The 13,210-nt window shown below is 34.7% G+C and overlaps 2 protein-coding genes across 2 annotated transcripts in view; one reads left to right on the top strand and one right to left on the bottom strand.

The window, feature by feature from the left end:
* LOC115454173 (pre-mRNA-splicing factor ATP-dependent RNA helicase PRP16) overlaps window positions 1-645 on the bottom strand; it is a 165,841-nt gene extending 165,196 nt beyond the window's left edge. Inside the window, exon 1 of the mRNA XM_037438859.1 lies at window positions 148-645. Coding sequence (XP_037294756.1) covers window positions 148-479 — 332 coding nt within the window. The 5' untranslated portion in view covers window positions 480-645. The remainder of the gene's footprint in view (window positions 1-147) is intronic.
* Window positions 646-2,437: 1,792 nt separating this feature from the next.
* The window catches only part of LOC115452886 (adenylate cyclase type 2), a 210,285-nt gene continuing 199,512 nt past the window's right edge, over window positions 2,438-13,210 (top strand). Inside the window, exon 1 of the mRNA XM_037438848.1 lies at window positions 2,438-2,635. Coding sequence (XP_037294745.1) covers window positions 2,596-2,635 — 40 coding nt within the window. The 5' untranslated portion in view covers window positions 2,438-2,595. The remainder of the gene's footprint in view (window positions 2,636-13,210) is intronic.

Raw genomic sequence — 13,210 nt, 5'->3', positions numbered from 1 at the left:
AACATTTTTACTATACACGCCTTTATACGCGATATACCCATAAACAAAATCTATATAGTACATAGGTTATAATTTACTTTATGATTGCAAGACTTATTTACATGTGTTGAGAAATGTGTTAAACAATTTAATAACTCTAGAACTTACTTTTGTAGCCTTTCTAGCATCCTCTCTCGGGCTTGTTCAGATATCCCACCTGTATAAGTAGGGGTTTCTTCATTGTGCCTTCTGTATTTACGTTCTTTTGCACCCGAAGATTCATTTTTGTCAACACTATCATCACCTTCGTTTTCTTCAGTTTGGAACGAGATTAACCTATTCTGCTTACGTTTAGCAGCGGCTAGTTTATCTAGGCCTAATAAAGAAGGCTTTGCGAATTGAAATTCCGAAGGATTATCCTTTTTTTTAACGATCAAACCTCCAGGCGCATCGCCCGATGTTCCCGCCAAACGATGCACATTTTCTTCCTCCTCGGACATGACTGCTTCACTTGAGTGTCACAGAAATATAAAAGGAAAAAGTACTTATTGTTTAGTTTCGATTTTATGTTAGTTTGTATTAATAAAGTAGTATAAAAGTGAGTTGTAAATATGAAAACAATGTTTCACAAACTTGTTAAATCACGTTTGACAGTGACAGCAACTAGCAGTTGTCAATTTCTCAGCTGACAGTGAAATATTACCAGTAACAAAAATATCTAAGACACGTTCACAATAAGTAGATTAGGAATATGATTGTCAGGTTTAATTCGTAATTATATATTATGTATAATAAATACGATTGCTAAGAGCTTAACTTGTATGATGTTTTCATTTGTAATAGAGAAGAGAAGATAAAAACGAAATAATATGGTTTGACTATGGATATCGTACTTTTACCTTAGATCTTATAATGAATTCAGTGGTAGTTAAGTACATTAAAAATAGGCAGATTTTTTATATGCTTTCATAGGCACATGGCGTGTCCTTCACAGATGATCTAAGACTGAGAGAAAACGGTATCTAAATATCGAATAAGATGCGTAAAGTTCAATAGTCATGTAAGTAAGTATATATAATCTTCCAAGTGTTTTATATTGGAACTTGGAAGAAATATTGGATATACAAAATATAAATACCATAACGGTTTACGACTTCTGAGTTGTGGCAAATAATAATCACGCCTATAAACTTATAGGTTGTCTGGGGAATAAAGGCTGTACCTATTACAAGCTTTTACAGAAAGAATTTCTCACTAACCAAAATATGAAATAAAACATAAATGTTGCGAATTTGCCGTGTTTTACTCACATGCATATAAGAGTTAAGACCAATAAGAGTGCAAACATCCCAAAATAATAAATAAATCGATATTCTGAAGTAAACATTGCGCAATAAGCGGGCAAGCAGGCTTTTTAAAATTATGATTAAAACTAATAAAATAATAAAGCAGTGGTACATATTTATTTATTTATTGCACTTCATACAAAACATGTAAGGCGGACGTAGTGCCAGAGGCATTCTCTGCCAGTCATCCTGTTATTTATTAATTTATTGTTTGTTATTATATATTATAAAAATATAATATTTACTTACTTATTATTTTTTCAAACATACTAAAAAGTTTTGTTCCCGAATCTCTTATAAGGCAATACATTCAAATGTATTTTCTGGCTAGATTGAAATATTTAACGAGACCGAATGTTCATGTAGAGCCGCTCACACTTACCTCTGTGAAATCCACTTGAAAGCTGTTGAATATTGTACTGTATGGCGCGTTTGGGAGAGCTTTGCTTTCATTATTCAACCATCTCGCGGATATTCAACTTCAAATCGGAATTTTAGTGAGAATACAAAAATGCAATGTGTTTCTTGGTATTCTAAGCGCTATTTCCTTACGTAAAATAATATTTTATTTAAGACAAAAATAGTTTTTTTTTTAATGTTCATACAACATTTAAATGGCTCAATACTGAAGTCTGAAGTATAATGTTTTATCATTATACATGCCTGTTCTCACAAGAGTTACCTAAACACGGGCAATCACTTAACATCGAAACATCATAATATTTTGTATTTAAAATCATAAACGCGGTGTTCGGCGTATAACACTATTACACAGGATTAAAAAAAATAAATAGCATTATAGAACATAGTAGGTAATATCAAAAAAAAAATTATAGCAATGTAAAACACTGGAGCATTAAATGAATATCAAACGACGTAATATTATTATAACGTGAACTATAAAATCTATATGCGGATGAAGATGACAATAATTTCCAACGCAACTTATACTTATATATAAATCATTTTATTTAGTTCATCCGTACGAAAATAAAACAGTGTGTGACCACTTCGTGTGGCATAAGGACGTATGCCAAAATTAAAAAAAATAAACGTATTGGCGCGAAAGTGTGCTCGTGTTTATAAAAAAATTAAACGGTTATATTAGGTACATACATAATTTATTACCAATTGTTTTTTTGATCGTGTTGTAGTGAATAATGTTTGTGTTAAGTGTTGTGTGAAACGATGTGCCACAAGGTCGATTTATGTACGATTTAAATTGGGTGACAAGATTGTTTTAATTCGGTTACATTTGTTTGGTTACGCTATGCCAGATATTCAAAATAACGCCGACAAACAGGTCGCAGGTCTGTACTACGTCAGTTTTATATTTTAACAAGAGTTTGGAAATATTATTATGAAGATTACTTACTATTTATTTACATACTTGTGTGGCATCAATCTTTGATACTTACATCTAAAGTAGACAGGTATATAATTATGTCCCTAACCTAAATCGTTGTTTAACGGTAGGTAGGTATTGGGGCAGTTGCGGATGGAAACTAGACAATGCGGTCAGAGGAAACCCGTAGCAGTCCCTAATGCGCCGAAGATGGCCACCGCGGTTTTTAGTTAGTATTGGCGTGCATAGGTGTATATAGTGTTAAGGACTCGGCCCGGCGGTCGCCTGAATTTTCTGTCATTCCTGGCGGCTCAATGCCGAGTGGTGAGGCTGGCGAATCCAACGTAACCGTCGATTCGCCTCCATGAAGGGTGAACGGTGGTGAAAAATTACTTAAGTTAGCAATGCCGGATTTTTGTTTTCTTTAAGCATAGGCCACACTGCATTTTCGTGGTTATATTTGCTAGAGGAAAAAAGATCCCCTGTTGCATCGCCGCCGTCGTTGGGCCGACGCCTATGAGGCCTATTGATAAATACAACACTGGAACTTTTAAATCAGGCAGGCCGCTCGCAAAAACTAAGCCGCATAGTTTATTTACCTGCCTTTCGTAAATTTGCGAGTAAACAAGTCTATAACTTCAACCCCACATCGAAGTGGGGAAGGGAAGGTACAGAGGAGTTGATAATCTTATAAATTTATAGTCTACGTAGGTATCGTCAGGTACGTAATTTATTTATGTATGAAGAAGAATTTATATTTTTCACGGAATATATTTCGCGAGCGAGCCATGATGGCAATAAATCGTCTTGTATTGCTACGTATGTGTAATATAGGTATCTTATATAATATGAAATAGTAGAATAGTGTCCTTGGAATTGTTTTATTAATTAAGTACTTATACTATTGTCTCTACATGTTCATAAAAAATGCATCTTGCCTAGACCCGAGAACGAATAAAAATGTGGAATTTGTTCTTATAATAAGTAATTACCTATGTAGATAAAATAATTAATAGATGTCGGTGGTACATACTCTGGGATATTTTTCATATTCATTTATAAATTAGCATTTTAAGAGTTAGATTTTCTAAGATCATTTACGCTGCACTGGATCCCCCAGAGGAAGTTATTATTAGACAGGGGACCAGTCACGTCGCTTTGTGAAAATTCGTTCTATCTGCAATGTGTTTCAAGATAGGTAAAAAGATTTTCGATGTTATAACTATCTCATTGAGCCTAGATAATAAAATTGATTACCCACAAAAATTAAATCGCCGTCAAGAACCACTAAAAACCATCAAATAAATATAAAATTAAACTTTAATTACATTACAAGTTTAATTTTACAAATAAATTATCCAACATCTCTACTATACATAATATTTTCCATTTAGATGAAATTACGATATAATATTTGCTATTTGTAGTTGCTACGTTTTATTATGAATACTATTTCGAAGTAAGTACTATGTCTGTTACACTAGACATGTGAAGACAATAGTGAATTTATTTGGGGCCATTTATATATAGCAGCATGTAATTTGTGTCGGGTTATTTTAAAACTTGTTGAAAATACACGAAAACAATGACTGGATGGAAATAAGCATGCTCATCACTGACTGTTATGCTGTTATGTTTCGTTTGTGTTTGACTAATAGTATTATTAGGTAGGCTTGGTTGTTCCCCTGGCATTGCCTATGTCCATGGGCAAGGGTTTCGTCTTACCATCACGTTAGCCGCTACGTCTTCCGCCTTCAGAGGCAAAAAAGGTACCTACTAATATAGGTTCATTTTTATCCTGAAAGAAGTATAAACTACACTAAATTTCTGAAACACAGTGTAGGAAGACCAATATAAATAAGTCTCCTAACATGAGAAGTCGCGTCCTTCATAAGTTGACAGCCTTCTTATTCATTTTCATGTTTTTATACTAAGACTAAAATTAAGGTTAGTAACTATTGACCCTGGGTAGGATATCTGGACGACGTTGGGTAGTAAGGCCCGCGAACCCAGCATAACCGTGCAGTCGCCCTCTCCACGAAGGGTGAGCGGTAGTAATAAGAACTTTTCGCGAAAACAAAAAAAAAGTATATTCATATCCGCTCGGATAGCGCCCACCATACACAAGATGTAAAACCACCTGTAGTGACCGACGTAAGTGTATTGCGTTCCAGTATTACATTTAAAATTGGTACGGATCAGGCGAGCATAATTATTTTCTCGACTGGCGAGGTATAATCATTTCTCATTAATGGATACCTATTCTATCTAGACCCCACTCCACTTACCATCAAGTGTAATAAATCTGTAATTAACGTTCAAACCCCATCATAGGCTAAATTATATTCGAATAATTTAATATAGAAAATCACGTTGAAATCCGATGAAACACCGAACTTCCGTGGACCCATTGAACTGAGCTTCTAAACCCGAGTGCTTTGAAGCGTGTAATTGTAAACAAACCGCCCGGCTACTTCAAAGGACCGTATTGACACAACACACATAACTGCACGTGCGCGGAGTCGGTATGGTAGCAGGGGGAAAATTTACGATTTTTATTAATACTATACAGTTTAGAAACTCATTAGTTGTTAATTATATTAATACTAGAGTTAAGAACCTTATTGGTTATTAAGATTTTACGGACATACGTAGAGTAATTTATGTAAAGAAAGCCGCCTTCAAAGAAAGTCTTCCAATTGCCCTTGCTTAGTCAGAAATTATTGAGCCTCATTGGATGCCTACGTGTTCTCTTATAGCCGTAAACTCTTATATTTATTAGTCGTTTACAATAATTTCGCAACTGTACGTTCTTAAAGGGTTTATTGGTATTCATAAGCCGTTGCTTCGACACGGATTTCTTTTTAAGGAGCGTAAAATATGACTTTTGGTAATTATAATTTACCTTACTTCATATTTAAGCGTTTATAAAATACATTCTAATTTATTTTGTATTGAAAGTCTGCACAATAACATCATTCACATTGAATGCCGCAAAAAATTAAATGTATCATTTACTGTTATTTTTTATTTGAATAAATAAAGTACAGGGGGCAGGGGCCCCCTTGTCTACAACTGAATACCTCTATAAACACCCACGTGCTCGTCACGTAAGTACATACTGCGATACTTAATTTCCAGTTTATTGAATGTAAACACTTTATTGTAATGGTCCAGTTTATTTCATTCAACGTTTTTCGCTCGTGATTCAGTTTCATCTTGTTTATGTTTTTTTTTTTTAAACAACTATAGTACTCAAACAGAATAATTGGACTAGTGGGTCACGTTATGTCTATGGGTATGAAAATATTCTAAACTAGATTTCGCTCGCAGCTCTCTCCGCGTTAACGCCCATTCCTGAGAAAATGATATGCCTTTACCACTAATAGGTAATAAGGCTTTCCATTAGTGAAAGAATTTTCAAAATCGGTTCAGTCGTTTTTGAGTTTACCAATTACAAACAAGTATATAAGTACAAAAAATGTTTTCTCTTTGTGAAAGAAAATCAGGAAAGCGTAGGTAATCATCTAAGTTTGAAATATTGCTGCAGAAAACAATTTCCACTAGTTAAATTGCTATAGAAACGTCAAATTTGGCACATTGCTCCAAATATAAATGAGGAAGATGTTTTTCAAATTTCACCATTAAAATGGAAATATTATAAACCGATTATAGCCGATGCTGCTACATACCAAGCTGATGAAGGCGTGATTTTGATAAAAAAATAAACACTTGCTAAAAATGCAATATGTAATTTTCTGTCTATTTATATGACATTTATATATACAAAGACCCTCAAAAGTAGTAAAGGATTAGTGAAGGTTAGGTGGTCATTGACCTACAAACCTTAACAATGCAATTTTCAGATAAACAACTCTAAGGGAATAAAATTTTAGCAACACCACATAAAACTTTCATAACGTCCCGTGCGTCGAAAACAATATTACTAACATTGGCTTTAAAATAACATAAGTATGATAAAACTATCGTCAAGTCGTAAATCACTCTTAAATTTTGAACGAAAATGAATTTTCGCTGAAGTGCGTTATTTAGTTCATCAAATGATATCTTTAAGAAATTAAATCTCATTTCTCTTCACTGACTTTTTAAGTAATCTATATGTATAAAAATGAATCCCTATTTCCCTTGGTCACGCCATCACGCGTGAACGGCTGGACCGATTTCACTATTTTTTTTTGTTGTGTTTGTTATTGTTATGAGAAAGATCTTATGAAAGAAAAAATAAGTAAGTTGAGCGGAACGTTAGAAAATATAAGAAAAGTTAATTTCAGTGATTGACAGAATGCGTCCTGCAAATTCATAGTTAAGACGGGACAACGTCTGTCGGGTCAGCTAGTGCTTTATAATTAAAGTTATACTTGCTGTGTATGAAATTGAAAAAAACTAAAATAAAGCGACACACGGCCTTTTTCTTGCAACAGTTCTATGAGGGCCACCAGAACATTTTTTGCCACAATGGCGGCACTTCATGATAGCTAGAGAAAAAAACATTAGATTTATTTTTTATTTATAACCACTTCTAATTTGTATAATTTTGCACAGACATCATTAGTGCACTCAGAGATAACTTTAGCGTTTTAATTGCTGCCCATTCTACTTTAAGTGGTGATATATGCGCTATTTTTCAATGTTTTAAAGCGTTGCGAAAAATTTTAATACTATTTTTAATATTTTATCTTGCGTAATAAATTGTCTAACTCTGTTTGCCTTAGTGGCATAGTTATAATTGTACACGGTACAGGTACGACTACCGCGCTGAAGTCTTGGGTTCAATTCTCGGGTCGGGACAAAATAATTTGATTGTGTTTTTCCATGTTAAAAATTACTCAGCCGCAGCTCGGAGTCAGGAAGTTGACAGTGTGATATTCCGTGCCTCGGAAAGCACGTAAAGCCGCTGTTCTTGCGCCTGATCTCTCTCATGTCTCCCGGTCATGTTGGATTGTCGTCTTACCGAACTATGCGAGTGAAGGAACAGTGAGTGCACCTGTGTATTGCGCACACACGTGTGTACTATATCTTCGGCGCATTTGACATATTTTCGTTGCGATTGGCCCCTGTAGCCGAAGTTCGGTTAGGAAGGAATCACTGTGCCACGTAATATTAAATATGTATGATAAGGTCTGTCAACGTGTCCACATGGGAATCATATATTATAACGTTGCGGTATTGCCTTTAAAACTCTGTTTATTTGCGAAACTATTAAATCGGCTATTAAAATGATCGAAAACGGACAAGCGGCTGTCAAAATAATATATCATAGAGACAGACGGGCGCCTTGCCAAATTCAAATTATCCACAAATTTCGTATAATCAACCGAATTTGAGGTGCACTAATGATCATTTTTCCATTGTCCCCGGAGTGTGATTTGTCAAAGCGATTAAGATTTGCGTCATTAGTTTATATGGTACATAAAGTGCCATTTATTATAATTATGGTTTTATTGGAATCATGACCCAAATTTTAAACGGCCTTTATAAATTCTGGATTATGGAATAAGTACAGATTTCATAAATATACATATGATTGGACGTCGACTACATTTGGTGTAGCTAATCATTTTTTTTCCCATGAATCTGGTTTTGGTACATACTTTGTATATTAAAACAAATTCGGTTCAATAGGATTTTAAGATAAGCATTTTTAAAAAAAATTACGCTGCGACATAGTTTTTACACAATATTGTTACGAAATTTTATGTCTCTTTTTTGTTTGTCTTAACTTACATTCGTTCTGTCAATGAATAATTAATGTATTTACATACATACATACATAACATCACGCATTTATCCCCGAAGGGGTATGCAGAGGCGCAACTAGGGCACCCACTTTTCGCCAAGTATGTTCCGTCCCATGATGTGATAGGGGCGAGCCTATCGCCATATCGGGCACAAATTCCAGACTCCGGGCTGATACTGAGCAGAAAAACCCAAATATCACTTTGCCCGACCCGGGATTCGAACCCAGGACCTCAGAGCGCTATTGTACCGGACATGCAATACAACTACGCCACCGAGGCAGTCAATGTATTTAGGCAACTAAAATAAGGCAGATAAGAAGAAAAAACCATAACAAAGTTTCCTAAAAACTATTTCGTTGCGCTTATTTATTTTGAGAAAAAAATAAACGAACTGCTCTAAACAACAATAAAAAATCAATTATATTTTTTTTCTCTTCTCACTTTATTATGTACTGCAGTCTTTCCCCTAAACTGATTGAAAAGAGCAACACCAGACTTTCTTGCCCGTTCTTCTCTGGTGAGAACTGCTTTCCGAACTGGTGGTAGAGTTAATATTGACGGAATCTAAATAATAACATTTTACAAATTCAAAATAAATCATTTCATTTCATTGCATTCAGTGATACTTCACCATTGCTTGTCGATTTGAATTTTCTCAACCTCACTCTTATATTTAACTAACCTATTGCATAAATAAATGGCTGAAAAATGATTCTAAATTGTCTCCATGTTTATTGTTGAACATACTATACTTTTTATTTTGTGGACAACCAACTGATGAAAAATGTTTCCTATCATTATACAGCGTCCGTGGCGCGAGAAGCGATGAGTCAGCTTCGAAACTAGAGGTAGCAATTTCAATTCTCATACATATTAAAACTTTGCATGGTCTTTTAATCTTTGTTTTATGTATGTATTTTTTAAGTGGAGGCATCTCGCTGTAGACCTACTTGTCTACAAAAGATAACTTGGGTATGGGTTTAATCTTACTGAAAAACTTCGTGGAAACAGTTTGCTATTGCGTTTCCGTAACTAAGGTTTTTATAAGCCCAAACACTTCCCACCCTTCTATAATCACTATTCTATTCCCTTAATGGCTTTATATTTCTTCAGGTAACGTAATAGCTCGTATAGGCCTTTCCTATAAAAAATATTAAACGGACTCTTCAGAAAAGTTGGCAATCGCAACAAAATCCACAAACAGGTTAGCTTTATTTATTACAACACGTGTATTATCTAAGAATAATTAATAGCCGACTATTTAATCGTTTCTACCTAATATATTCGGATATCATCACATAAAAAGTAACAAATTATTACACTATTTTTGTCAGCAACACGGTTAGTCCCTAATAAAATCCACAAAATGTATTCATTATTAGTAGTTGAATATCAAATATAAAATTTAAATTTATAGTAAATAATTCGCAACTGGAGTTGATAACATATTTAATATTAACTAAGACCTGATATTTAAAGAAAAAAAATTCTAAACAATCTTATTTTTTTCAAAAATAAAGCTAATAGCAATTTAGCCACTCGTGGAAAAAATAAAATTCCAACATATTATGTCATAAGATTGTTTGAATTGATTGAAAAATGTTAGGTTTTTCACTCCCAGAAAAAAAATGGAGGATACAAATCGTCTGGTGCATTCATTATTGACGCTCTGGGCGTTTGTTCGATTCGCCCATTTTTAGATCGGGCCCTGTAGTCTATAACCCATAATAATAATAATAATAAAAGCCTTTATTCACCGACCAAATATAGTACAATTTTTAACTTATTGAACCAATTAATGCAAAAAGTGCCTACTTATTCTTCAGCAACCAGTTTGTTGGTCAGGTTGTCCTTCGTCATAGGCCTCCCCTAGTTTCTTCCATGACCCATAAGCCACTACCTAAATATGCGAGACAAACTGGCGATAATCACTGGATGTCACACAGGAGCCGGCGGTGCACATTACAAGAATAACAGTTCAAGTTCACGTCGGATGGGACAATTGGCTCGCGGCCAACGTTCCAAGGTGCTGCCGGATAGACACATGGTAACACTACGCTCTATTTATACGATGGGATTTTTGTAATGATGATGGGGTATTATAACTTATTTTTAAATATTATTAGCTGTACGTCCCGCAAGTTACAAGCACTTATGAGTGTAAATTTTTAAAGATTTATTTTTATAAACCAAAAGGGTAAAGCGGTGCGCAGTTTTGCAATCAATGTTAAGAATTTTATCAGATGGAGTAGTAATCCTATTATCATCATTTAGAAGTGAGGATTAGAAAATCCTCACCGACACAAAGTAACGAGGTAACCACAAGAATTGAAGCAATTGTCTCAGTATTTTTGGTCCATGCGAATAAAACATTGGTGATACTGGCGTCAAGATAAAAGCTGAAGTGCCAAATAAATGTACTAAAAGCATTACCTGCCCGGATTTGAATGGCGTAGATGGATAGATGTTGATTTTTCAAGACCTGTGGAGAATTTTGTTATTACCTCACTGCCTCATAATATCTGTAATCATATTAATTGCTGCTTTAGAAACATTTTAATATTACGAATAAATATTTATCGAAGCTCGGATTTTCATTTCATCTTGTAAAGCAAACACGGATAACCGTTGAACGCGTTTTTTTTTCAATACATGAACAAGGAACACTCTTCTTAATTAATAAATGTACTAGTAACGCAAATCGGAATATAACGGAAATTATTGGAAAAGAAAATTTTATTTTATATATCTTTTATTTAGGAATACGTTTCTAGCTTGCAATTTTTTATGCTGATTAAATTGATTAGATGACATTATGGGGCACAAGCTTGGCAAACTGGAGATTCTCTTATAGATGAGTTTAAAATGCCTTTATTCTTTAAATGGACCGTCTCGGAGGCTTAGTTGTAATGCGTGCGTGTTACGACACCGCTCTGAATTCCAGGGTTCTAATCCTGGATCGGGCAAAGTAACATTAGGTTTTTCTGCTCAGTATCAGCCTGGAGTCTGAAATTCGTCCGCAATGTGACGATAGGCTAACTCCTTGTCCAGCCCTGCCCCGTGTTCTGGTTGCACCGCTGTCTATTCCTTCGGGAGGAAAGTCATGTTGAGTATTTGTATTTATTTTCATTCTCAAAATATATCCACAGGAATGACTATGATAAATGCATTGTGTTCGTTATTTATATCAATAGAACTGTAGTCATCAATAATAGCGTCGATTGCATCTAGTTCAATATGAATATGATTTATGCCAACTCCATGGTCACTCATATCACTGGAGCGAGCCGTCTAGCAGAACGTTTGTTAACTATCCAGCAATTCTAGTTACAAGATACATAAATCAAACTACATTGAGATTTGTAGACTGGATTTTGCTTGCGGTTTCGTTTACTCGAACTTTTCTTTGAGAATCGCATTGTTACCTTTGCCAGGAAATAAAGAAGTTTTCATTATGTAAATCCACTATCCAAAGGTGGACTTAATAAAATTCGCAGGAGGTCGTTGGAAGAGGGTTGCTTCCAATAGGTTGATCTATAAATCTTTGGAAGAGGCCCACGTTCAGCAGTTGACATCCTACGGCTGATGATGATGATGACAAAATCCAGTATCTGGTTTATCTGCGTACCAAATTTTATCATATTTCATTCAGCTGTTTCTTACTAATATCCAAACATCTAATTATAGAACCTTCCACGCGTATTTCCTTGATGTCAATTACAGTCCTCACCTAAGTTTTGGCTACGTCTGCTCATTCTGCATTCTCAAAATCGTCAATTTTCGATATATTATACAAAGGAAATTTATTTATAAACAAACTAACAACGAACATCCTCTCGGGCGCAGAACTCAAAACATCCGAATTTAAATAAAAGTGAAGTGCGCAGTAAAAGTGTGCAAATTGTTCAATTTACCTTTAAATCGTGTCGTTAGACCTTCACTTAACTTGGTTCACATTTCTGTAATTGTGTTTCAGGAGGAGGGAAACTTGTGCGATGTAATCACGTTCAGAAATTTTACGCCATAAAAACGTATATTTTGTAAACCACCACATATATCGTGGTAATCTTGACTTTTGATGTAGGTAATAATTAATTATTTCTTCGCACCTTTGAATTACAATGACGCAAGTGCAAAAATCTATTCCATTGAATTTATAATCCATAACATTTGAAAAGTGACAAACAACTGAATGCAACATCGACTTTTGTGTAATTACCGTTATTGTAATTCCCGTCTTGTGTTTACGCGAAAGATAGGAATCGAACTTTTAGTTGAGTCTACCGCGTGATCATGAAGGCTGCGAAGTCTTCGAACCGTCGAGAGAAAATTAAAATATATTGAAAACTGTGATCAAATACGAAAACTAGTTAGCTAATAATTATCTTATCGTTGGTGGATTACTATAAAAGTATTATATTATGGTATTTCCCTCGTATGTGACTACCGTCTGGTTAAGCTATTCTTTCGCCAAGCAGCTTTATACAAGCCTTTTAACAGCAAGGGGCATTAAGGACATTTAACTAGTCTAACTACCGAGCATTATGATATCTAAATTCTAATGTCCTACATTTACCACGGGACCGCGATCTCAATGCAATATCTTGAAGGACGATTATATTTGTTTATTGAAATTATCGCGCTTACGTTCAAGCGAATGATCAGTCTAAAAATTTTTGCTTACCAGCGACCTTCATCAACCCTCATAAACATACTTTTAATATATTAACTTCATCTACATAAAACGTGTATTTATGACCAATATCGCTGCTAGTAAATGC

The sequence above is a fragment of the Manduca sexta genome, chromosome 15 (assembly GCF_014839805.1).
Source record: "Manduca sexta isolate Smith_Timp_Sample1 chromosome 15, JHU_Msex_v1.0, whole genome shotgun sequence".
Taxonomy (NCBI): Eukaryota; Metazoa; Arthropoda; class Insecta; order Lepidoptera; family Sphingidae; genus Manduca; species Manduca sexta.
The sequence above is the reverse complement of the archived record's forward strand: the minus strand, read 5'-3'. Positions and strand labels throughout refer to the sequence as shown.